Source organism: Colias eurytheme, chromosome 5, assembly GCF_061535395.1.
Source record: "Colias eurytheme isolate Ceu_HAF_F1 chromosome 5, ilColEury1 Martin Lab GWU primary, whole genome shotgun sequence".
NCBI classification, from domain to species: domain Eukaryota; kingdom Metazoa; phylum Arthropoda; class Insecta; order Lepidoptera; family Pieridae; genus Colias; species Colias eurytheme.
The window spans coordinates 8,555,608-8,581,970 of record NC_142984.1 but is presented as its reverse complement, the minus strand read 5'-3'; the positions used below and the strand labels follow the sequence as shown (position 1 = coordinate 8,581,970).

Sequence of the window (26,363 nt, the reverse complement as noted above, 5' to 3'; positions counted from 1 at the left end):
AGCAATCTAGTTTTGATCTGCATTATCATTACATCCATATTTTTACATGGCATAATTAAAATGAATATACAAATATAGGTAGTTAGGTATGTGTAAATATTAAATAATAATATGTATTACATAGATAAAAGTAATATGTATATTATACATGTAAGTATGTACCTACATAATATTATGTGGATATCATTATTAAGTACAGTATTGTTCACTTATGTAATGTGACTAATGATGTTGAGGACAAAATAAAAAATAAGCAGTATCAAGATCGTTCAGTTCATTTTCCCTAGGGTTGCACACTCAAAATTTTGATTTCCCAATTTGCCATCAGATTCTGGTTTACCTATAACCTGCAACGGGAATAATTTAATTTATGATCGTTTCTGTATACTTATATACATATAAACGAGAATGTCATTGTCATTATTATTATTTAATTTGAAACAATTACATTTAATTTTACATAGATTTTGAGTCATTTGCAACCGATTCCAGAATCAGGAGGAGGTTGACTGCATTTTTTTTTTGTGTACTCAGAATTCAGAATTTTTGACTGGGGGGAACCGATTATAATGATTTTTTTAGTGCCTTCTGATTGGTCCCGTTTCGAATTATGCAGGTAGTTTTGTTTTTTGATAAAATATAAAAAGGAAAATTGCTAACTACACGGTGTATTAAAAATATACAATATAAGTCTGTTATTAAGAATAGGGGGTTAATACATTTTGAAGTGAAACGTTTGTTGAGAGTGAAATTTCAAGGTTGCGTCATGGCATGAAGTAAGGCGACGATATTGGTATCTTTGAATCTTGCTAAAGAAGTTTCACTTCTGACACAACGGCTCGGAACACACGTTTTTTATGTATTGTTTTGATTAACTGAATGCACACAATATAATAAACTATAAAAACCTGTACTGTTTAAACTCAAATCGGTATATAATATTTAAAGCAATAAAGACATTAGACATGATTATGGACTTTTTTTATATAGGTCAAGCATGAAAAATAGATAGGACATGCGCATTAACCTGACAACTTCACGCAAAAATTAAAACTGCAAATAGGACAAACAACGTGTGCCTGCAAAAAAAATGTCGCATAGTATTTGAGAGATAAATATAAATTTCTCTCAATTTCTACTTCATAAAACATGTTCATTGTTCACTCTTGCACTTTTGCACATTTGATAAGTAATTGCAATCTTAATTATTATTCTTATGTAAATTTTCGATTTCCTTTTATACATATTATAATTACCATTGCTGTCGCGTCGGTGGAAATTGTTATGAGTGTAACTACTGTTAGAGTGAAGTATATACCTAGGTAATTTTTTGAATAACTGGGAGTGAGTGGTAGATATAGGTAAAACAATTTGTTAGTATTAGAGCTAAGTTCACGCTAGAAACTCAGGTGGTCTAATAATATTATATAAATGTAATAATGTAGTTACTTTTGAATTTAAATATTATATTATTTAAATTCAAAAGTAACTCTGTCTATCGGTCTGTCTGTCAGTCTCTTCTTCACGCCTAAAACACTAAATATGAAAATGTATTTATTTAAAAACCATATGTTTTACACAGTTACATTTGGATTTATGTTGCACGTTTTACATACATTTGGCATAATCTAGGTTTATTACAAAGGATTACATAGTACCCACATTACATAGTAGGTACCAGGCAATCCTGTATCGTGGGCACTGAGACGATTACTTATACAAAAATAAAATTAGGTGTCCTCGCTCGGTATAATCTACTTCACTTCATTCGGTATACCTAATCTACTCACTGAATCGATTTTTTATTTTGTGATGATTTGGTATGGTATTATGTGATGGTTTTAAAAATAGCATAGGATTTATTCCGGAAATGCCGCGGAAACGAGAACTATGCAGGTTTTCCTTTGACTATGCGGGCAAAGCCACGGGTGGAACGCTAGTATTTAATAAAAATATATGGTCTCATTTATTAGATAGGTACTTACATTAGATGCCAAGCCAAGAAAATTTAGAAATATCTACCTACGATTTTATATGTATATAATTCATATCACTTACCTATTCCAAAAAAACAAACACTAATGGGGTTTTTGAACCCCATTGTGTTGAACTGATTGCATAAAATTACGATTAAATATTAAAAAAAAATAGATTAGAATTGCAAAATAAGATCAAAAAAATAAAAATCTTTCGAGTTCATAGTTTTAATTTTATTTATTCTTTAAAAAACTTATAATAAATAATTCCTACATACAATTAACGTACAAAACCTTATATTAATGATGAATACATCGTAAATATTTTTAGTCTTTTTCAATGGGTGCGTTTAGTTTCATTACAGTTTAAGTAGATAGGTAATATTAGAAACAATTAAATTATTATCGAGCTGTAATTGCATAATTGTTTTCGACCATTTACTTCGATCATGTATATAATTCGTCTTGCACCTATTTTAATACAATATCCTAAGTAACTAAGATTTATCATCAGGTCTTGCAATGTATTGTTGCGTTTATTTTTCGTTGGAAGTATTCACATGAAGGCACTGTTAGTATGAACTCGGAATCAGGGCTGATAGTGTTGCCAGATGCATTTACATTCACTTTGTAACTGCAGTGATAATCTAGTTCGTAGATTTCGAAAGATGTCAGCTGAAAAGAGAAAGGAAGAAATAAATAAATATAAATTCGACATAATGTTGCTACCTTCACCACTTTACCAATATCATTTTTTTTTCAATGCAAGTAATACAATAGTTTATTCTTACTATTATACGTAGGTATAATTACAGTAAAATTGTTACCTCAGTAATCGCTGATAGATTTTTCATTTCTCTAATAGGGTGGTGACATTTGAATGTTCTCCAATGTACATAGAATCTGAAATAAGTTTACAACTTTTATAAAATTATATGTATACTTAGGTATTAATTGGCCCACATAGGGGCCACAGGACATTAAGTCAATATTTATTTATTTATTTATTTATTTAAAAAAGGCTTACCAACTAGATACATAATTTTTTGTTCAAACAATTCAATATTTACTTAAAATAAACATTAGTATTTACGTATCTAAATTACAGGTAGGCACCGCTTTAACAATTTTTAAATATGTACCGGTAAAACCTGCTAGCTTTGCCAACGGTTGCAGACTTTGCCATAGCCAACTTCTGAGGGAAAAAGTGTAGTCACATCTTAATATCAGTTTTTTGTCATTTATGCATGCCTGTATAGTAAAATTTATGAGTTAAATGGCAATACCGAATGAGATGTGGCAACCCAGCTTGTTTTTGAGATGTCATTTTCGGCGGTTACTTTTTTCGAATGTTGGCGGTATGAAACTTAGTGCTCCGGAACTTTTACAAAAACAAACGGGAAAAGCATTGCCTACGTAAGTATTTTTTTGATATTATGTTAACATAACGTTCTTTAGCTAAATAAAAGCTGATTTACTGTGCTACAAGCTACCTTTACTTCGCAATTGGTATTGGTAAATTCAACAACCCCAATCACAACGTCTGTGATGGTGACTTTGCCATGTTTTGTTGGAGGTTAGGGCTGCCACAAAATTTCTGATGAATATTTTAATTAAATTGTCATTGTAAAAACCTACTGACTGGTGAAAAAAAAAATATAAATAGTTAGGTAGCCAGGTATGAAATACACAGTGCATGTGCTTAAATGAAGGTTGTTTTACAAAAGGTATTTATTTATTTAATTATTTATTGCACACACAAAAGAAATAGAGACACATAAAGTACAGCTAATAGGAAATAATGTGTACAAACGGATTTTAAAACTTGATTGGATTGGTTCCTATCAAGTTTAAAATAACAACAATTTTTATATTCAATCAAGATCATATAAATAAGAATTTGTCATTGTTTAAATCTTTTAGGAATGTCGTGTAATGTGTGATATTAAAAAAAAGTTAGTTAGTTTAATGAATACTATTTTTGTTTTTGTTTTATTATGTAAAACAATTCAAAGTTAAGAAACTAACTAGAAGTAATTGATTATGTTTTTTTTTACTTTTACTAAATTGTTCCTACTACGAAAACATTTTTATTTGACAACCCTAACCCTAACTTCTTCTTATATAGGAAATATTTTGGAAAGGTTGGTGAATTTGCCACCTTCTTAGAGAGTTAAATTACCAGTGCTAAATAATATAAAGTTTTTACTTTATTTTACGGGATATAGGAAGAGTGCAAATATATTACTTTTTAACCTCATAAACTCCAAAAATTTCATTTTTTCTTTCATATGGCAAATTTACCAGAAGTGACAGCTAACTTTGCCATAATTGTTTTTATGCTTAAAATATTATAATTTACAAAAATGAAATAGATATTTAGTAATAATGTAAATTTTCATGAAATTTACTACGTCTAGGTGCAGGTTACTCATTACGTTTTCATACAATTATATTTTTTTAAAGCGAATCAAACTTTTTGACACATGATAAAGTGGCAAAGTAAGCAGGTTTCACGGTATGTATAACATAGTTACGTGACTATAGCTTATAAACAACGCTTATAAAACATACCTTTTTGGCTGTTGATCCTTATTAGCCACAGTTTGCCAAGCAATCCTCGCCTTTATTTTATGATCTTCCCACAAGAACCTATTCAGTCTTACGGCTTTAATTTTCTTTTCTTCTTTACGTTTCAGTAAAGGTTCTGGCCGGCGTTCTGTAAAATTGACAAATTATAATATTAGACACACATGAATATGTGCAATAATTTCTGAACATGAATATAAATAAAAACTACAAGTACCTAAACAACAGTCTTTTCAGATTCAATGATAATATGAAAAAATAGTATGTAAGTAAGTAGGTATATAAGTAGGTTAATATTAAAATTACGAATAAAAATATCTCATACAAAGAAAATAGAAATAAATATAGGACTGAATATAATGTAAAGAATTTTTTTGTCTTTTATATTAATTACGCCTATGAGTTTAAATGGCAACCATTAAGGTCTACATTTTCACCAACTTAAATTTTATAGCTGTTTACCTTCAGTTGCGGTTGTATTGTAAAAAATGGCCGCCTTGTCACTGCGAAGTTTTCCGAGACCAAACAGACTTATTGTTTGAACTTGGAGGAAATACAGAGAATTCGGCTGCAGATCCTTTATTTCGACAGAATGCTGATCCTGGAAATAGATAGTAATTGAATCTTATATACCTAATATTGCATTTAGGTACCTATGAACTAAAATTTTTAGTCAGCTGAAAATCTTTCAATCCTGGTTGCTTTTGAATAAAAAAAGTAAAATGTTAAAAAATTAAATGCGGTTTCCATAATTTCATGTCTCATCATTATCTTCTAAATTAGGTATAAAATGTACAATCTTCAGGGAATTGCAATTCATTGTGACATAGTTACTGCTTTAGATCTTAATTATGTAGAGCATACATAATATAGAAAAAGCTAGGTGGTGCTTATATCAAAATCGAATTTATAATACATATTATAACTCCACTGTGTCATGAATATGTATCTAATAACTAGCTTTGAAAAATGTGCCATTAAAAATATTGTTGAAATATTGCTTTCGCCTTTCGAAATATATATAACATAATATTGATAAGCCTTTGCATAGTAATTAAAGACATTCTTCATACTTCACGTCATGCAACTGAGCAACTCTATTCATAACGTGATGTATCTAGTAATTTGACGTTAATTAATCGCGTGATATATTCAACTTGCCATACCTTTGGTACAGTCTGGTGATTGACCAGCACGGAATCCAACTCTCCACCCAGGCCGCGGACTCGTCTGCTCCAGAACACTTTATACTTCATCACAGGTAGATCGGATCTGGGCTCCTTCCACTCCAGTCTTATTGTGACGGTTCCTATAGCATTATATTGAGTAGTTTAAATACAACAATCTTAATTCGGGTACACTATATTGTATTTTTTACGAGTTTTGCTTTACTCTTTATGTGGCTGAGAATGATTTATTGACTTTGAAAGAATATAAAAATTAAAAATACATAAACATAGTTTTTAGGTACATAACTTTATTCCTCAAAAATAATAATTGACTAATTCATGAATAAAATACCAATTAATTATACAGTTAAGACACATTTGAATATTATTGTTTTTTTTTAGGAAAAAAAATAGAAAACGTAAGGCGAGATTCGAAAACAGATTCGAAACCGCGTCCTTTGCCGTACCATAATTTTTTTTAATACATTCAGTTTCAATTGAATATCATACAATACGCTCACCATTTTCAGTCCGCACTGGTTGTACTCTCAACTTCTTCGGCGGTGGTGGTGGCCTAGGTCCCTTGCGTGGGGTGAAAGGAGCGCTGGGTTCCGAGAAACCCCTAGTGCCAGCAGCACTGACAGCCGCTACTCGGAAGCGGTACCAGCGGCCAGGCTTCAGCAAGTTCTTTAGGGACACTTTCGTTCTGAAAACAAGATGATTCGGTAACTTGAAATGGTTCGTGTTTTGTAGGTGTGTATTTTTAATTTGTTCCCAGGAATGCAAGAACTTAAAGTAATTCTATACGTTTATAAATTAACAGTGAATTTTCATATAAAGTATTTTTGGGCTATCAAATATTAAAGATTACCGCCTAAATTGTTTACAAAAATTATTTGATTTACAACATAATAAATAATCATAATAAATTAAAACGTCAATATTTTTGATAAATGTGAGTAGTTAATTATTATTCTAACAAAAAAAATATATTTTATATGTTCTAATAAATAGCTCTATTATCCAGGAATGGAAACTGCTGCTTTTTGTCTTCCTCCACACAATTGAAATCAATTAGCTTTCGATATCATCAATCACATGCTTATCAACGGCCCACAAGTTATGTGAGAGAACAGGTTTTATTGTTGCTTGTGATAAATAATAAAAAGTTATCTTAATGCATTTAGGCTTATAAATGATACAACCTCCTACGTTGACAAAACTTAAGTAGCTAAACATACCTTTAGTAAAATTTATGTTTACGATGTATTCAAATACAGATTCACAAAAAGTAAAAAGACATGTCTCGCAAATTTTAAATTCAGTTAAGTACTTGTCCTATCACCTTGCCTAAAAGTAGCGTACATTATCCTTTGCTAAAAGCTTAATCTATCTGCGTTTAAGAAAACTTAGATGAGGAAAAAGTCGCATAATACCTACAATCTAAACAAAATACCGGCAAACTAATTTTAGTCATGATTATCTTGTAGATATCAGAAATAAGATAAAGCGTTGTTATATGTTTGAAATAATCATCCAGACTAACAAAATGCAAGCGCAGGTAAAAGTTACCAAGAAACAAATTAAGAAGTTTGATTGACAGTCGATCGATACAAACAAAGCGCTAACCACGTTAAGACCGGCTACTCACCTACCTGCTGCATGGGCAATATTGGGATTGCACCCTTAATTGGCTGCTTAATTGTGATGTGTGAGGCAAGCAGGGGCAATTGAGAACAACTGAAATTGCTCCGACCGCCGACCAACTGAGATTGTACCAATATCGCCCCTGCGGCAGGTACGTGAGTAGCCGGCTTAAAGGTTAAAAAAATGATACCAGGAATCGATAATTAGAATAACAAATTGTTGTGTTTATAATCAGTGATGCAATTCTGTGCATCGTCGTGATGTAAAACTTGCACGCTACACGGAAGACAGTTTAGAAAGCATTCAATTTTATTAATTGATACATCATTGTTGTAACTCGCTTTGATTCGTGTGATTGCTTTTTCAGATTATCATTTCATGCTTCATTTCTTATCGTCTAATTAAAGTACTAATTAGAAGCAAACGTAGTACTTATAAAGGTTTCCTTTTATTCGCTTGATTGCAACGATTTAAAAATCAAATTTAACTGTTCAGTCTTTGTTGAGTATTCTTACCATTTGTGAGAAAATAATGTATACATGTTCTTTAAATTGAAAGTCATCAAGAGCCTTTATAAAACTGATCATAATCTCCATAAACAAAGGAGATTGAAAAAATAACACGTAGTATTTGAAACGGGTTCCGGGTTCGATTGCCGATTCAAGTGTCTGTGCCGGAACTGACCACGCCGTCTGTTATGGCTTTACGAGTGTTATTTATGTCCTTGCAATTTTTATATCAACTAACATTTCAATCAGAGTTCAATGGATTACAAAAAATACCTTTTTTTTTTCAAGTATAACTTGAATCTATTTTTAGCTTGAAATGAAATAGATATCATTTAATCCAAAGTGATTTATTGCAATGATTATTTAAAAATATAAAATATCTACATATATACCTAAGGCATAATTTTATAATCAAACTAAATAAGAACCAGCCCCCATCTCAACAAGCCACTTCATTTGTAACTTCTTTAGTTTCTAAAGAACTCATTAAAACTCAACGACTCACGGACCCTCAGACTGGAAAGTCTTAAAGATAAATTTTGCTGTTTTGTATAATATACAAGACATCTAGTATATTCATTGTTATGTTATATGCCTATATTTCGAGAAATAGAATATAAATTTATATTCTGACGGATTTCAACCTATTAAGTAGTAGTACCTACTTACTCAAATATAATCTAGATTCTAGACTAATCTAATAACGATTTTTTTAATGGTTGAGCAATGAGCAAGCAAAGGGCCGATGGTCCACCTGATGTTAAGTGGTCACCAACGCCAGCAACGCTGACGGTACAAGTGTATAAATGTTAAGGCAAATTTAAATAATTTGGAAAATCCAAAAGTGCACGCCTCATAATTTTTTTTTAATAAATATTTTATTAATTATTATTTTTGTTTATTTAATAACAATTAAACCACATCGATTCAGACCCTGAAAAATGATAGGGTTCTATTCCTGAGCATACTCAAGCGTAAGAGAAAAAAAAAGACTCGATTAGTAAAGTATTTCGGTCGCTATCGTGTTAACAAGAAAAAGGATCCGCACATACAGACACACGGACGTCCAAGACCGAACTTTTTAAACTGTTTTTTAACTAGTTTAAATAACAAAAATGACATCAAAAATATCATGAACGTTAAAAATAGTGTTTTTTCTTAATATGTGTGTGTATGTATTATCTTACAAGTGCAATGTATGATACATAAAGACATTTAAGTTTGAAAAATCAGATGTTTTGCGCGAAGTGACAGTAGTACCCACCTCAACGCTTCGCTTATGAGGCGTGCAAAAGTAGAATTACCTCATCAAAATAATAATAAATGTCATTCATAATATGGGAGTAAATGATAATAATATTGTAGTAATACATTTATGACCCAAATGAATAATATGTTATAAAATTGTTAGGTATAATAAATCAAAATATATCTCAAATAGTAATCATTTCATCATTCCTTTCTTGGAAAACCACAGATAGCTCAGAGGCTCAATACATTAAGATTGTTTTCAATATAATTGATTATTATATTATACACTTACCTAGTAGGTATACTATTTTATTTAAATCTGATTTAGTGCTATGTTAAAAATTTAAATTTACAGGCGTTTAAATATTAAAGGCAAAGTAAGGATTTTTATTGTCGTATTAACTTTAATTGAGCTTTACCTTTTATTGTCTGAATGAGTCAATGACCGATCGGACATGTTGTTAATGGACTCATAAACCAAATGTCACAACATTTTGTTATTACAATCGATCATATTTGTTTAAACCGATTCGTAAGTGGGAATTTCTTGTTAATTTGTATTATATCATAGTAATTTTGCTATTACGTGTTGTTGGAAAACGTTGAATGGTATGCAGAACTGTGGAGCGCTAACCATTCGTGGGTAATGGCCGCTTAAGTGATGATTATTGATGTTTTGTGCCAACTGCCAATATGCTAACAATGTTGCAAGTTAGTAAACAAGTAGCTTTACTCTTTAAGAGCCAACATTGAGACATGATTTACAATTTGCTTTAGATAGTGCATTCTACATTCGTATCAAGGATCGCTTATTTCACAATGTCTTTATCATCTTAATCGGTATAAAATATTAGCGCAAATGTTATGAATGGGTAGGTCATTAAGATAAGAAATAATAATGTTGAAAAGTATCTTCTCTGCGTTGTTTATAAATTTTAAACGCTTGATAATGCGCTTGTTACCTAATAGAAGTGGGTACCTTAATGTAACAATTTTATATGATGATTACCTATTTTTTGTTTTTATTGTATACCTAGGACCTTTTTCAGTACCTAATAATTAAGTTACAGTACCTATTTAATTTATTTTTGTAATTATGTACAATGCAAAAGAGTTCAGTGCTAAATTCCAATTATAAGTCGTTCTCATCGATCAATAGTAATTAATTAGAGGTTAATGTCTAGGGTAAATAGTGCGGGAACATAAAACGACAAGGCTTCACGCAGAATTCGTTTAAATAGAAACGTAAACAAATAGGGTCAACTCTACTGCTGGTAGAGACAATCATTAGAATGTTAGAATAGAACTTATATATTTAATAATATGTGTCATGATTTTTGCAAAGAAGTCGTTTATTACAACACCAAAACAAAACATACAATTATAAAATAAACAAATCTAGGTACATACTTATTGGTCCTCGTAATCAAGTTCCAGTCTCCCAATCTCGCTTCCTCATATTTAGGTCCGAGATGATGCTGTTCCTCCAAAAGATAGAGCACTCTGCCTGGTACAGCTCTCGCAGAATCCCCCACTCCACCAGACCATCTCACCAACACAGACTTGCGCCTTTCTTTTGCTTCTTCCACTTTTGGTAACGCGGGAAGACCTATTAACAAATGATATAATGATATTTTATTGTACTTTGAACTTATTTTATTGTAAACTTATTCATTAAATTCATATTTTATACACTGCCATTTTTAATTATAAAGTTAAACAGACTAATCAGGCTTGACGTAAAATCCAGAAATCTGCATTCTCTACTAGCACTTGCTCTAAACAGGATTTTGAACAACATATCTCAATCATTTTCTCGTTTCTCATAGCTGATGGACGTAGACTTTTTCTAACGATTTAAAAGTAATTCGATTCAATTGTAATAAAACGAACACATCAAAAGAATGATCGAACAATCGAATCATTGTAATATTTTTATGGTATATGAATCCCACGATCTCACCGCAGAGAGTGTTCTATAAAAACTTGTCTGTCTCTATGTATACCTACGAATGTCAATGCATCTTCATATACCTAAGTCGCAAACTACCTTAATAATTAAAAGACTAGCTTCTTTATCAAAAAGATTAATAAAATGTTGTCCCTATCAGAAGAATTGGCTTATTGGCTTATGAACAAAAATTAGTCAGTTCTTTAAATGTTTTAGTAAAAGCTTCTGCTGAAAATTATACACACAGGCCGTTGCCGTTAGTTGAATAGCACCTTTAATAAAGAGGCTAAGCTATTAATAGAACAGCTACATATATTAAGTATATAAATAAATTTTCTATTTTTAGATTCTTACGCAATTAGTCTATAAAACTCTTTTAAGGCGCAGTTTGAGAACACATAATTGGACACAGAAGTAATTAGGCATAATATGAATTACCAAATACCTAAGAGTAGTAATTAAATATAATTTTTATGATGAAGATGTTTATCTGATGCTCGAATAATAACACATTGTAACTTATTAAATAAAGCTGCTATTTAAATAGATTACATCTAATTTGTATATAATTATGCCTCCTTTTATAGCGACTTATCCAACGGGGAATTTTATTCAATTGTTGTTATTATTTACCACCTGAGTCTGTTATGGCTTGATCAATTAAGTATTATTAATTAATGACCACTTAATCAATACGATCAAAATACATTCTTAGTAAAGTAGAGAATAATAGACTCACCTAAAGATGTTCAATCATCCAAAGCTATGCTTTTGTAGGATTATTTTATAAATTTTCAAATATCATCTATAAATCAAAAGACCATATACGGTTTTGCATTTGCTCTATAGCTAAAAAATACCTGGCAATGTTAGCAAGTCGACAGGCTCGTTACAGACCGAGCTGCAGCCATGCTTGCAGCATCTCTGGGTGCCATCACACTGCGAGTCCTGGTTGCAGGCCTCCACACACGCGGCCTGCCACCTGGGGTTGTCGGATATTGGACAGGTGCCAGGCTTCAGCTCTTTAGCACGGCATTCTGAGCGGCACTGTTGGTGTTATAAATCAATGTAAATACAATTTGTTCCTGAAGTTAAGTCTTTTTGTTATATTGTCTGTTTTTATTTGGTGCTAAATAAAGTGTATTTATTATTTATTATTTATTTAAGTTTTCTTTATATTATATGAATTCTAAATAGTTTCCGTTCTTCATAATAATGCTAATATATTAAATATTAATATCAATGTTAAAGATAGTCTGAGTAGGAACAATTATTTTATAAATCCTCTAATCTGATAACATTGCGTAATTTATATGGTACATGCGCTTGATACACAAACGCAGTTTTTATTGCTCTGTAATTCTTGTTATTTTTGGATAATATAGTGTTATAAATAGACTAATTTTCATAAAAAAAATAACACGTAAAAGCTCTATGTTTAGAACTACAAATGCTAATGTGTAAAGTACAACTATGCGAGTAATAAAGCCGGTGTTTATGTGTACCCGTTACAATGCACATTAGAATATAGTTAGTGCAAATGAACAAGACATAATGGCTCCTTTGAAGACTGAATGACTCATGCTTAGTGTAACTGTGCCTTTAATTATCAGCTCTGGAAGAATACTTTAATGTTGTGGAATTATTTTCATCGATTGTCAATAGAAATGTTAATTTTAGATAGATATATAAAAAACTATGCACAAAATACAGAAAGTCTTTTTTTTGAATTATTAAATCTTGAAATAACTTTTCACAAAGCTCTACATCACATATTACTTGATTCTAAATTGGTAGAGAATATTTTTTTCTGTCAAACATTGTTATGAATATACCATAACAATTATTAACATGAAAATATGAGTGTTTAGTATATGCAATCACTTATTTTTATTTCAAACTAGTGGTCCGCCCCGGCTTCGCCCGTGGTACATATTTCGCAATAAAAGGTAGCCTATGTCCTTTCTCGGGTATCAAAATATCTCCATACCAAATTTCATGCAAATTGGTTCAGTAGTTTAGGCGTGATTGAGTAACAGACAGACAGACAGAGTTACTTTCGCATTTATAATATTAGTATGGATTATTTCCAATAAAATACAAATAATGCAATGTATTTAAAGTTTACATTTTGTTTTAAAGTCAGATTTAAGTTTAATAGTGAATCCAATTCTGTGATTATCTAAGTAAGTACAGCATCAACATAATTTAATTGCTTCTACGCTTATACATAACCGAGTTTCAAACTCTGCATTCACTACTGCTACTCTATTTATCGAGTAAAGAGAACTAGTGTAGAGCAAAATTATGATATTAATTAACAGGAGCTTCCATCTACGTCGACTTGTCAAAATTCTATATCACTTCATATTTACGTCAGCACTTAATTAGCACCTAACACACGCAAGTTGGATTTACGTACAAGAAAGCAGATTAAAAAAGCTCTATATTTGTGAAGTATGATATAAGTAATATGTATACCTATGAGAATTATTGGAGAGTTTATTTCAATATTTTTCTAACATGAAAGCTTTTGCAAAACGATAATCATAAAACTAATATTATGTAAGTAGTTAAATAAATATTAATAATTAAAGAGAAAATGATATTATTCCAATAATTTTTTATATAATTTATTGGAAGCCGAAACCGAGAAAAGTGTTGTTTTTGTTTGGGAAAACCACGTGCTATATAAAACACGTTTAGATTTATATTTGTAACGTAAATGGCTGAGATAAGCAACGTAAAAACCTTCGATGTTGACTATCATAGAAGATTTTTACGTTGCAAGACAGATATCATACATTTCACCGGTATATATGTATTTTATTACAATAATATAATTAAATAATTGATTCTAAAAGCGCTGTATAATATTATGAACCATTTTCTTTGAGTGTTTTTCATTAGGCTTACATATTTGATATTTTGTGTTTATCGAACAAATAATATCGTGTTAATCGAACAAAACACATGTTCTTGTCATGTTCGATTAATAACTCTGTTAGTGAAAGTTAAAGTTTGTTACCTTAGTTTTAGTCTCCTTGCTCGCGTCCAGGCAGATGAGATCGCATCTCGTCTTCGATAACGGGTCAGTTTGGAGTCTAGAATACCGCCCAGCTTTCGATAAAACCACTGGCACAAAACTAATAGCAATAAATAACAAAATGTTCGTATTCATTTTGCTTTATTTCATAAACTTATAGCTTAAACGTGTAATTGTAACATCTGAAAAAAAACAAGCCAATCTAATTATAATGAAAAGTAATAAAGACAGAGTAATGGCTAATAAAATGTGATCAAGATGAAATTAGAGTGTGCTTATTAGTGATTATGGATATTTTAGGGAAGAGAATCCGACTATATTGTTTTATAATGAATTGGAACTGTTTGCGATTATTATATTTGTTTCATAAAATTGCAACATATATGATTGAGAATTGAGATTATATAATAATTGACTTAATAGTCATATTGGACACATATAATGGACATTAGGAAGAAAATTGTAGAGTATGTTTTTCTTTCGTTACAAAACTAATTTATTTTATTTGCAACGGTGTTCTTACATAATTTATAATATTAAACAAATTATATTTATGTTGTTTGAAAACACTTTTAATAATAATTGTATTAAATTTAAAATTGTAATTAAAAAATATGCAATCAAATTGCACTGCACATCCAAACAAAACTGCATCATAATAAAAATCATATTTAAAAACCGACCACAAGATCATAAACATTCACCTCATTACATAAACACTAATTAAGTAAATCCGTATCAATGAATTGGCATGTCGGAGTCATCGACCCGTGCGTGATGCGTGTGTATGCACCGGTTGAAATGCGCGGCAACACTGAGTTGCGCGTACGCATGCCTTCGCCCGTCCCGTGCTCCGCTTCATTAATACTCATCACCGTACTTTCCTGTCTGCGACGATGACGGAAGGTTGCTTTTACTCGAACTGTTTCCTAATTAAAAAATGCACGTCCTCCTGCTACGCGGTATGTGCTAGCGCTTTGAAATTCCCTTTTTTATTCGCTTGCTGCGTCTAATGGGCTGGAAGCACTATACTGTTGAGGCAGTGTATTTTGTAGATCAAGCTATACGAGTGGGAATTTTAGTAATAATCAGTAATAATAATTATACATAGTAATAATACTTTTCACTCCTGAAATAGGTTTCAACTTTTATAGTTTGTGGTAGTATATTGTAATATACTTAATTAATATACAGAGATCTAGAAAAAACTATCTTCTAACATACAGATAAGCTCAATAGAGTACGATGCCTGTATTCAGTTAATGATGATGGCATACGTTGATTCAGCTTTATACGCAGGTAATAACTTTAACTGGCTTTGAAAAACAACTATCGAATATAAGTCACTATTTATTAGAAGCAATATAATATGTATTATAGAACACATTATATAGGTTCTAGCCACATTATACATTATATTGATTCCTTCGTAATCCCAATAAATCGAAATACGTTCACCACCATTGCATCAACATAACACAGTTCCCACACGAAACGTTCGACCGTTGCTCTAATTAACTGATACAATCTGGACCTTTACAAATAATCCTTTTCAAACAGAACATAAATCAGTCTCTTGTTATCGATAAACACCATCAATGCCTAACTCCTGGCTAACTATGTACCACAGAAGCTCTAATTAATCTCGAAGGGCGTCCGGCGCGGGGAAGCAATCAACCGGTCGTTGATACCTCAGCTTCATTGTCGACGATAAATCTTTACTTTTTTACTCACGAACAGAGAAAAGCAGCTAATGAGAAGCCGTTTTGTTCTGATTCGCTGAAATCCGCCGTATAAATTAATATGCGACATGTAGCCGACCCTAATTCGAGCATAACAATGCACATTTGATATTGTAGAGATTTAGAGCTTATTCCTAAGATATAGAGTTTATGTTGGATTATCACGTTTGATCTTTTTATAAGCACAATGTGCTTTTGGTCATTAGGGAATATCAATACTGATTTTAAAAGGACATTTTTTTAATGCATTAGTAGAATTATGACGACTTGAATGTTGATGTTAATGCGTTTTAGCATTTTGTAGTTATTAATAAATTCTAATCGTATATATTATGTTATCGCTTATCAATAATATCTTATGCACATCATACAACTAGATATGATTATGCAAAATGTACGCAAATATATTTGATTAAATTATTTATAAACCTTATATCTTTAATCGATAAGATTATCATTTCTTTTTAAATATCAGTCTGGAAAAATTATAGCATATTACAGGTTTTTTATATAATCTTATCCAAGATGATTCACAAAATATTTTTTAGATCGGTTGGTAGGAGCCATAGAGGGCTTTATGCTTTGAAAGAGATTAATGAATCTACGATTATCTTTAGCGTTTTGGAAATACTATTTATTAAAAAAGTGAAGAAGTGACAGACGGACAGATAGAGTTCCTTTTTCATTCATCAATATATAGTATAAAACTACACACATCATGACGTCTCCATCGCTGTCTCTTCGTCCGTATGTATGCTTAAATGATAAATCTTAAAATTATGCAACGAATTTTGATGTGTTTTTTTAATGATAGAGTTATCGCCGAGGAAGGTTTAATTATACAATCTATTAGTTTTTAGACAAAGCAGGCGAAGCCATGGGCGGAAGCTAGTAATATTATATGGTACGGATTAATAGGTTAATTTAAAAAAAACAAATACAATTAAATCCTGTCTATGACTCACTTGCGTACACTTCACCTTATCTCGCGATTATTGCTCTACTTATTAATTTCTGCTGCTATTATTTAATCCCCTTTATGTAGTTTTTATTTTTTATTATCTTTATGTTTTGTTATATAAAAAGAAACTCAGTCCATGACTCACTTTTTTCTCCTAAATCTAATCTACCCGAATGAATATATCATACAGTTTCAATTCATTCTCACGCCCATGAAAATATAACACAAAGACCCGTTATTCCGTCTCATATAATATAAGTATCGAATATCAAAAGATATTAATAAAAATTCTTAAAGAATAATAAATAAAAATTCAATCTTGATTTCAAGAAATATATTTAACTGTGCAGTTTCTTAGTTACATTTACAGGATTTTAACTTTAAAGAATCGCTCTGTTCTGATCCTAACTTAGAAAAGTATTTATTGAATCATCCTAAACAGTTTTTGTGGCGCCACATGCACGACATTGTTCATGATAAATTATTAATGTAGTTTCAAATTTAACTGCACTCCAAATGTAAGTGAAAACGATCGTGTGACTCACAAACTGTACATAAATAATGCACTTCATGTTTTATTAGGTACATGCAATATTCGATGGCTTGAATATTAACTTTTGTTTTACTTTATTCGCCAATTGAAATATCTGCAGTTTTAAGGGTTTTGAGGAGCATTATATGAAATTAATCTTACTTCCGTTCCGTTGGCAAAATTCAGGGGGTTTCGGGCGTCCCCGCAGTCTCCAGGCTAGGTTTATTTTTGGGTATAGACATGTTGGTGATAGGTGGTTCCATATGCATAGCCGCGTTCAACTTCTATTTTTGCTCCCTACCTAATCACTCTAAACTTATAAATAAGATGAAAAAGTTGCATAAAGGAAATCGGTATTCACAGCGGCTGCACTTCCTCTCTCTTAAGGTGCACCTCTCCAATATTCGAGGCTTGCACTCTAATCTCACACCGGTCCACCATCATCTTGAGACTGAAAAGCCGCACCTTTTATTCCTAACAGAGACGCAAATCCGATGTCCTGATGACACGTCATATCTCGGGTACCCTGGTTACTTGCTTGAACATAACTTTCATCCGAAAGCTGGTACCTGTGTTTATGTTCGTGATGACATCTGCACTCTGCGACTCCGCGACCTTGAAGAGCCAAGTTTCTCTGTGTTGTGGATCATGGCTGATACGGGTATGGACATAATAGTTTATGCTTGTGTATACCGTTCGCACAAAGGTGATCATGAGACTACGAGACTTTTTAATTATCTCAGTGAAGTATCAGATGTGGTACAAACTAGATATCCGAGCGCTGAACTTGTCTTTCTGGGGGATTTTAATGCCTGCCATTCTGAATGGTTATTCCCGTTCCAAAAGACAGACCATGCTGGGAAAGAGGCCTATAATTTTGAACTTCTTTAAACCTTTCTCAGCTGGTTGATGATGCAACTCGTGTTCCAGACATTGACGGCCATACTGCCAACTGTCTCGACCTTTTGCTAACCACTGAGCCAGACCGCCACGTGATCTCTATCTCCGCTCCACTGGGGACATCTGATCATTGTCTGGTGAAGTCTCTGTCATCATTCACTCCTCCAGATCAATCGTTGAAGGGAACCAGGAGAGTATGGCGCTATAAATCAGCGGACTGGGATGAGATGCGGCATTTTTTTGCATCTTATCCTTGGCTACAAGTGTGCTTTTCTACCGCAGACCCATCGAGCTGTGCGGATAATGTTGTTGATGTGATCCAACAGGCTATGGAATATTTTATACCCTTTTCTGATATTCGCATCAACGACAAAGCTAGACCTTGGTTCAATGCCCAATGCAAAGCCGCATTGGCTAATAAGCAAGCTGCTTTCCAAGCCTGGGTCGACGCTCGAATTCGTAAAGCTCATGATATTCGCGATAAAAAGAAAGCCTTTAACAAAGCCTCTAAAGCCTGCAAGAAGATGCAAAAGAAAGCTCGTTTCGCTCATGTGCGGCATATTGGAAGCAAGCTTGCTTCTTATCCCGCAGGAAGCAAAGCTTTTTGGTCCTTAGCCAAAGCGGTTGAGTCGAACTTTTGTCGTCCCACTCTACCTCCGTTGCTGAGACCCGATGGTTCATTGGCCCACAATGCAAAAGACAAGGCGGATGTATTTGCTCAACTGTTTGCCAACAATTCTCGTCTTGATCCACCTAATAATATCGACCCACCGACTCTTCAACACTGTGGCGTTCATATGCCTGACATCCGCATCTCAAACAAGGAAGTCCTTAAAACGTTGCTTAACCTTGACGAGAATAAAGCCAATGGACCCGATGGGATACCAGCCGTTGTCTTAAAAACTTGCGCCCCTGAACTTTCTCCTATTCTAACACGTTTGTTTCGCCTCTCGTTGAAGACTGGAATTGTTCCTAAGAGTTGGAAGTTTGCTAACGTTCAACCCGTTCCTAAGAAGGGCAGTCGGTCAGATCCTACTAACTATCGTCCGATTTCAATAACCTCCATACTCTGCAAGACTATGGAGCGTATATTGAACAATCGGCTCCTCATGCACCTTGAAACCAACGACCTGCTGAATGACCGCCAATACGGCTTTCGACGTAATAGATCAACTGGCGATCTTTTGGTGCATGTGACTCATCTTTTAGGAGAAGCCGTTGAGGAATTCGGGGAGGCCCTTGCGGTCTCTTTGGATATCTCAAAGGCTTTCGATAGGGTTTGGCACGATAGCCTCTTAAACAAGCTCCCCTCTTATGGAATTCCAAGAGACCTTTGCACTTGGATCGCTGATTTTCTGCGGGACCGGTCTATACGAGTTGTTGTTGACGGATGCTCCTCCGAGCCAATGTCGATCAATGCCGGCGTTCCGCAGGGGTCCGTTCTCTCGGCAACACTGTTTCTTCTGCACATTAACGACATGATTGCTCCCAACATGTTTAGTTATGCAGATGACAGCACTATTGTCGAGAGATATAAATCCAGTGCCCGTACTTCAAAGGTTGAAATTGAATGTCTTCGGGAGGAAATGATCGATCGCTTAAACCTTACACTTCAGGCTGTGTCCGATTGGGGCGATGCCAATCTTGTTGGGTTTAATGCAGCAAAAACTCAAGCGTGTTTGTTTTCCGCAAAACGGAGTTCTATATCAACTACTCCGACCTTCCGAAATGTGCCACTAGTAATAGCCGACTGTCTGGAGTTGCTTGGTGTCTCCCTTTCGTCTACACTCAACTTTGGGCAGTTTATTGAATCCAAGGCCCATCTGGCCGCAAAAAAGCTCGGAATTCTGAACAAGGTCAAGCAGTACTTCACACCGGGACAGCTTCTTAACCTTTACCAAGCTCAAGTCCGTTCGTGTGTGGAGTACTGCAGTCACTTGTGGGCTGGCGCCGCTAAATGCCACCTAGGGGCTTCGGATTCAATTGAAAGACGTGCCAAACGTATCATCAACAACCCTTCCTTAGTTGAAGCTCGGCTCTTGAGTCTTGAGCATCGTCGTGAGGTGGCATGTCTTTCGGTGTTCTACAGATTGCATTTCGGAGAATGTGCGTATGGATTACACAATTTAATTCCTCCATCTCCATTTCATAATCGTACCTCGAGGCGCTCCGAAGGATATCATCCTTTTATTGTGGATATCCCCAATATTCGAACTCGCCGCTTCGAGTCTTCCTTCATCATAAAAACAGCTAAGCAATGGAATTCACTCCCTAACACCATTTTTCCTAAACAATACAACTTGGACCTCTTCAAAGCCAGGGTGAATAGGCTCCTTCTAGGCAGACGTGCAACCAAGTAGGCCACATCACCGCTTCCCATCAGGTGGGATTGTGGCCAAACCTCTGCCTATTGTTAATAAAAAAAAAAAAAAAAAAAAAAAAAACTTACCTTTTTCACACATACTTACACAGATAAGATTAAGTTTATTTTTTACGTTTTTCATCAACATCATTAATATTCCACATTGCCAATAATTTAATCAAAGAAGCAATAAACGACAAAGGATATTCAGGAAAACAATATGTTCAAGAAAGAAAAAGTGAACGAAAAAAGAAAAAGTGAAATCTGCTAATCTGCACTAGGGAGAGATTTTATCATATCATATTATGTATTATAGTCTGCTTAGGTATTTACAAAATGAGCAATCAGTGAACGTAGAAAATGATAGGGGCGTTCACTATTAAAAGAAATGGCTCACACTTCTTCAGTTATTTACCTTTCATCATTTGCGTTTTAAAAGTTAAACATGGAAATAATTATTAGGTTCTTGGCTTAATTCTATACCGAGTGTTTTTTTTTTAATTTATTTATTTTATATGAAGTACAAAACATATAACATACTTAACGAGTAAGAAGGATGCTTTATATTACTATTTAGTTAAGTAGACGTGATTTTAAATATCAAAAGGAGCCATGCAATTCATCTCTGCCCACGATTAATAAGTAGAGCCAGCTTTAGCAGTTTATTAAAAAGTATTTGCATCCAAGAATATTAGTTTCCCTTTATTATTTTGGCGCATATTTAAAGATTAAAAGCAAAACAAACCCACATTATACTTCAAATAAACAACACAGAATAGTTTTTAAACAATTTATTTCCAATTATTTTACAGGATTTCCTATTACATTAATTATCATAATTAAACAATTAGTGTTCTTGATTTCAACAAATATATTTAAGCGTTTCCTTATTTCATAACAACTTTTTTCTTAACTTACGCCCGAGTGCATAGTTATGCTACAAATAGGTAGATGCTATAAGTAAAAGATAGAACATGAAACATACAATGCAAAGTTGTTTTTTTTTTATTTCGTATAATATAAAACAATAATTTATGAATTATTTATCGGTATAAACAAAATATAAAGAATATTATATCTAATATATAGAAATAATTAAACCACTTTGGGATTATTGCGAAGGACGGGGTAAAAAGTATAAATAATACGTAGCTGAAATTATTATACTTCGAAGAATTATAAATGTAAAAAAATATATTAAAATGTCATCATAAATAAAAAATGCGTGTGGCTTTCACCTCTAAAATATTTTTGTTCATACAGGAAGTTTAATTTTCACCCCAAATAACTACAAAATATCTACATTACAACATCAAGTACCTGCTTATATTATAGCAATGTAGTATGTAGATATGTTCCGCTAGTAAAAAATATATTTATGTAACAATTACAATTTCTAGTAATGCGTAACGTATGTATAACAAAATGTATGCAAAACAATGCATAAATGTAGTTAGGCATGATATTTAGTTCTATAAAAAACCTACAGTAATTACTGTATTTTCTTGTTTGGTTTTACGCGAGTATTTTACAAATAAAAATGATTTGTTTGACAAAAGAAAGAAAAACTTATGCCGATCGTGGTCATTGGCAGACAGCTTTTGTCAGAATATAGCTTCTACACACAATGGCTTGTACACGGGTAGTGTAAACGGTAGAGTCAACTATCATACTACTCTACCAGTTCTCAGTACTCTACCAGTTTTAGCAGAGTAACTGTCATACTGCCATGGTGTTAGCCAGAGTAGAGACTCTACTAAATTTTAGCAGTCTACCAAAGGTTACATTAGTATAGGAAGTAGGATAGTTAGAACTCTACCGCTCTATTCTACCGTTTACCCGAGTACAGCGGCCATAAATAATAACATAATGAATACCTGAACCCCGTATATAACACGTTAATTTTCCTGTAAATCTGTAAGATTCGCGTAAAATCAAACAAAAAAAAAAAAAACATTATAAATGTTAGCTTATTTCTTAGCAGTGGTAGCAGCTGCTGTAGTACTCCCCCCAGCGGCAGTGGTCGGAGCGGCGGTGGAAGAGTCAGCTGGTGGTGCGCTCGACCCGCTCCCTTGAGCATCTACCATCACGGAGAATGCGCCGTTTTTGTTGATTATGTCCAAAACTGTGCCTTGAGACGCCGCTGCTTAGAGAATACGTGGTGTTTAGTATTATTATTGAATATTGAGCTAAATATATCCTACTAATATTATAAATGCGAAATTTTTTATGTTTGTTTCTTTGTTACTCCTTCACGCAAAAATTGCTGAACCGATTTTCATGAAATTTGGTTTACACATAGAACTTGAATTAACACAGAAGAGGTTTTATCCCGGAAATCGCATAAGAACGGAAACTATGCAAGTTTCATTTTTTTATACGGGGCGAAGCCGCGGACTGAAAGCTAGTACACATAATTATGTAGAAAATCTCTCAGTGATTCTGAATGCTAAAAAACTACACTCTTGACTTTATTGCTTTACGCCCACTCCATATTCAACTGATCAATATTTGATATGTTTTGAATACAGCCTTCTTATCTATTCATGTATTGACTTATCTAAAGTCCCTACAAAATATACTCTTATGCTCTAACACGCCTTGCTAAGTAGGTAAATAAGTTAGACAAAAACAACAAGTTATAAAATATAATATTCCGTGGCTATTCCAATATCATATTCAAAATATGTTTGTTAATCTTTTGTGGCCAAAAATATTTTTAAATTTAATTGAACATTACTATGTTTATGTAGGTACTGTGCTATTTTAAGAAACGTGTAACTAATATGATTCACTTGTTATATAATCAGTTTTTACATTACTTACGAATCTTTATATTGATTTGTTGATCAGGTGCTATAGAAGTAGAGGTAGTTTTTGTCTGTTTGTCTGAGTCTTCGGAAGAGCTGCACCCATCACAGAAGTCGTAGTCTGAATCATCGTCACACAGAAAGTCGCAGAACAGGGACTCGAATATAGGCTAAAATATTATTATATTGATTAATTTATTAATTGAAAAAAAAAAATACTCAAAATATTATGTGGCACGATGTGTGGTTTGCTATGTTAGGTTGTAAAATATGTATATTGCATTTTTTGTAAATCTTAAAAATGTCACTAATTTTTACTAATTTAATTGCACATTTTAGTAGTTACACTTTTAGTATTTACACATTTTAAACTTTTTCGTAACAAAAAAAAATGAGAAAAGCGTCTTTCTTTTCAATTAACAGAAAGTAAATTGAGTAAGAATACCGATAAGGTACAAAAATAAACGAAGAGCCTTTGGTCGTTATCACTTTAATCTCATTTTAATTAGGTACCAAGGCTTTTAAAGGAAAATATAGCCGCCTTTTTCTTTTGCACCAACTGGTCTGCGCTATCTACACAACAAGGAAGATAATTATAATTTTTATAACTTAATATTTTACGTAAGTACAATGCGTTTTGTTTGTTCTTTTTATTATTAAATTAGAACCTAGCTCATATTTTCCTACTTATATGCACATATCAATCGTAATTCCTTTAATTTCAATTTATATTCAAAAGGAGTTTAGTCTTGTCCCGGTCAAGTCAGCGCACTATATTGTTGAAGTCTTCGCAAATACATTTATTATACACATCGCCGTAATCTAGGCCAGTACTAGGAAGAAATATTAATAATTTAAATTATTATGATTGAAAGAAATATTTTCTTGAAAATATATAAATCGGTTAAACGCTTTCAAATTTTCGAACTAGGCCCCTAAATCTTAGAGAACATTCGGTAAATACAACATTAAAGATATCTGAAATTGTATTGTACCTTCATTAAAGATATTAAAGTCAACGTTTTCACCGTTCATGAAAAAATTGATTAGTACTTACTTGCGCAACAATATGTTGTAATTCTACTAAAATGATAAAGGTGAACACGCACGACTTCACCACACCCATGTTTCTGGAAGTTTTCACAAAAAATTCTCAAGCAGTTTCCTTACATACTACTTAATGAGACTTTGCGCAATCTGCCTGAAACGATTTAACCTAGAGGTGCTCTGTCAAAGATTATGCTGTACTTAGAAATAAACATTTTAATTTACAGATCTTTACGCAGTTGTTTCACTAATTTTACCAGTGAAGTAGCACCGTGAATTATATTTTCTGGAACTTTTCTTGTTTATAATGTCATTACAATACATATGGATTAAAATATTGTCTGAAAAAAGGCTGAAGACTGAAAACAATGTTTTTTTGTTTGGATGGATGAAAATATGTAAGAATATAGATCTTGTTGTATATTTTAAACATAAATTGAACATACAGTTTTAATTTATCTATAACTTACGCAGGTATAGGTTCCTTTAGATGCGTAATTATATTGGCAATTATTTTGTGTAAAATCGAATAAATGTAAATATAAAAAATGAAATACAATTAAATATTTTTATTGATTGTACGACTTTTCTAGCTTTTTATGATTTCTTATATAATGAAGGTATGTGTGATATTCAATTACAGATTATTAAACAGTTATTAACTAAACTCCCGAAACCACAGTGCCGTGTCTGTCGACTACTCTTTGCCACAACAAAATCGTTAAAATAATAAGTGTAACAATTACCTCTGTTATACGCTAACGATATTTTCAAAGCATAAAGAACTATTTAGACACGGTCAAGTCCTGAATGTCATAGCGAACGTGTTTATACAGAGGTGCGTGCCTACATATTGTCTGCAGAATAGAAATACATCTGCGGCATACTAATTACAAGTTATATTGTTCAAGCGCTATCAGTACTTGGTTTTCCACTTGTTTAATATAGTCGTAACTCAACCGACAATAGCGATAACTAAGGTTATAGCGGGATATTCCTAGATTTTCGTGAGATTAATTTGAGGCGGTTAATCTTAAAGAGAATTTGGTCCTCTCTACATATTTTATAACTAGCCGCTTCGCCAGTATTCACCATTTATAAAAAAATCTATACTTCTCAGTAAGGCCGGTTGCAGAGCTTCACCGACCATCAGTGCGTACGTCAGTCGCGCTTGTCATATGTATGGAAATTCATGAAACCGTTCATAGCTAGACCGACCATACGCACGCGTATTTCCATACATATGACAAGCGCGACTGACGTACTCACTGATGGTCGGTGAAGCTCTGCAACCGGCCTAAAGATGCAGCTTTCTTATGTGAATCTTTGAAGTAGTTTTTTTTGTGTAAACCACTACAAAAAACAAAAAAATATATTTAAAAAGTTAAAGACTTTTGTTTCTAAATATATATACTTAGAAACAAAAGTCTTTAACTTTTACTAGCGGTCCGCCCCGGCTTCGCCCGTGGTACATATGAAAAATAGATGTTGGCCGATTCTCAGACTTACCCGATATGCACAGAAAATTTCATGAGAATCGGTCCACCCGTTTCGGAGGAGTATGCAGACTAACATTGTGACACGAGAATTTTATATATGTTACGGCTAAAGGTAGGTGAGAACATAAACTTAAGATTAGCCGGCTAAACTTAGGTTTATTTTCGACGAGGTGTTAATGTTAGTTTGTTCTATCTTTAGCCGGCTAAACTTAAGTGTAACCGCAGGCCCGTGGCTAAAAATGTCGGGGTGGGTAGATTTGGTTACTATAATACATGTAAGGAACAGGGCGAGTGTTTTCTGGCACTTCGCCGGCTGCTGCCGCAGCACGCTCGCTGCGCTCGCTCGGCTCGTGCGGGTCTTAAGAGTTCTAA

At 33.1% G+C, this 26,363-nt stretch overlaps 2 protein-coding genes across 5 annotated transcripts; both read right to left on the bottom strand.

The window, feature by feature from the left end:
• Positions 1-2,437: 2,437 nt before the first annotated feature.
• On the bottom strand, positions 2,438-15,003 carry Kal1 (anosmin-1 Kallmann syndrome 1). 2 transcript variants are annotated; one of them, XM_090102041.1, is made up of 10 exons: positions 14,843-15,003; positions 14,121-14,320; positions 11,953-12,139; positions 10,552-10,750; positions 6,256-6,440; positions 5,732-5,874; positions 5,028-5,166; positions 4,551-4,695; positions 2,804-2,879; positions 2,438-2,651 (listed from the first exon to the last, which is right to left on the bottom strand). In XM_090102041.1, exons 2-10 carry the CDS (start codon positions 14,271-14,273, stop codon positions 2,487-2,489), a joined length of 1,392 nt encoding a protein of 463 aa, XP_089958167.1. In that variant the 5' UTR covers positions 14,274-14,320; positions 14,843-15,003; the 3' UTR covers positions 2,438-2,486. The 2 variants fall into 2 exon arrangements, with proteins under 2 accessions (XP_089958167.1, XP_089958168.1); XM_090102042.1 differs by having other exon boundaries at positions 14,822-14,962.
• Positions 15,004-21,411: 6,408 nt separating this feature from the next.
• On the bottom strand, positions 21,412-25,289 carry LOC149908569 (uncharacterized). 3 transcript variants are annotated; one of them, XM_090102313.1, is made up of 4 exons: positions 25,239-25,289; positions 24,503-24,575; positions 23,462-23,615; positions 21,412-22,781 (listed from the first exon to the last, which is right to left on the bottom strand). In XM_090102313.1, the coding sequence occupies exons 2-4, from the start codon at positions 24,569-24,571 to the stop codon at positions 22,606-22,608; spliced, it is 399 nt and encodes a 132-aa protein (XP_089958439.1). In that variant the 5' UTR covers positions 24,572-24,575; positions 25,239-25,289; the 3' UTR covers positions 21,412-22,605. The 3 variants fall into 3 exon arrangements, with proteins under 3 accessions (XP_089958439.1, XP_089958438.1, XP_089958440.1); XM_090102312.1 differs by lacking the exon at positions 25,239-25,289 and having other exon boundaries at positions 24,503-24,655; XM_090102314.1 differs by lacking the exon at positions 25,239-25,289 and having other exon boundaries at positions 21,412-22,778; positions 24,503-24,654.
• Between the last annotated feature and the right edge of the window lie 1,074 nt (positions 25,290-26,363).

What these genes read in the sequence shown, in the direction of transcription:
- Kal1 (XM_090102041.1), bottom strand. Translation starts at nt 14,273, where the DNA reads ATGAATACGAACATTTTGTTATTTATTGCTATTAGTTTTGTGCCAGTG. An exon ending in ATCACCAGACTGTACCAAAG is followed by an intron (nt 5,167 to 5,731) that starts GTATGGCAAGTT and finishes ATCTATTTCCAG; the next exon opens with GATCAGCATTCTGTCGAAAT. An exon ending in ATCTATCAGCGATTACTGAG is followed by an intron (nt 2,652 to 2,803) that starts GTAACAATTTTA and finishes TTCTCTTTTCAG; the next exon opens with CTGACATCTTTCGAAATCTA.
- LOC149908569 (XM_090102313.1), bottom strand. Translation starts at nt 24,571, where the DNA reads ATGGGTGTGGTGAAGTCGTGCGTGTTCACCTTTATCATTTTAGTAGAA. An exon ending in TACAACATATTGTTGCGCAA is followed by an intron (nt 23,616 to 24,502) that starts GTAAGTACTAAT and finishes ATAATATTTTAG; the next exon opens with CCTATATTCGAGTCCCTGTT. An exon ending in ACAAATCAATATAAAGATTC is followed by an intron (nt 22,782 to 23,461) that starts GTAAGTAATGTA and finishes GTATTCTCTAAG; the next exon opens with CAGCGGCGTCTCAAGGCACA.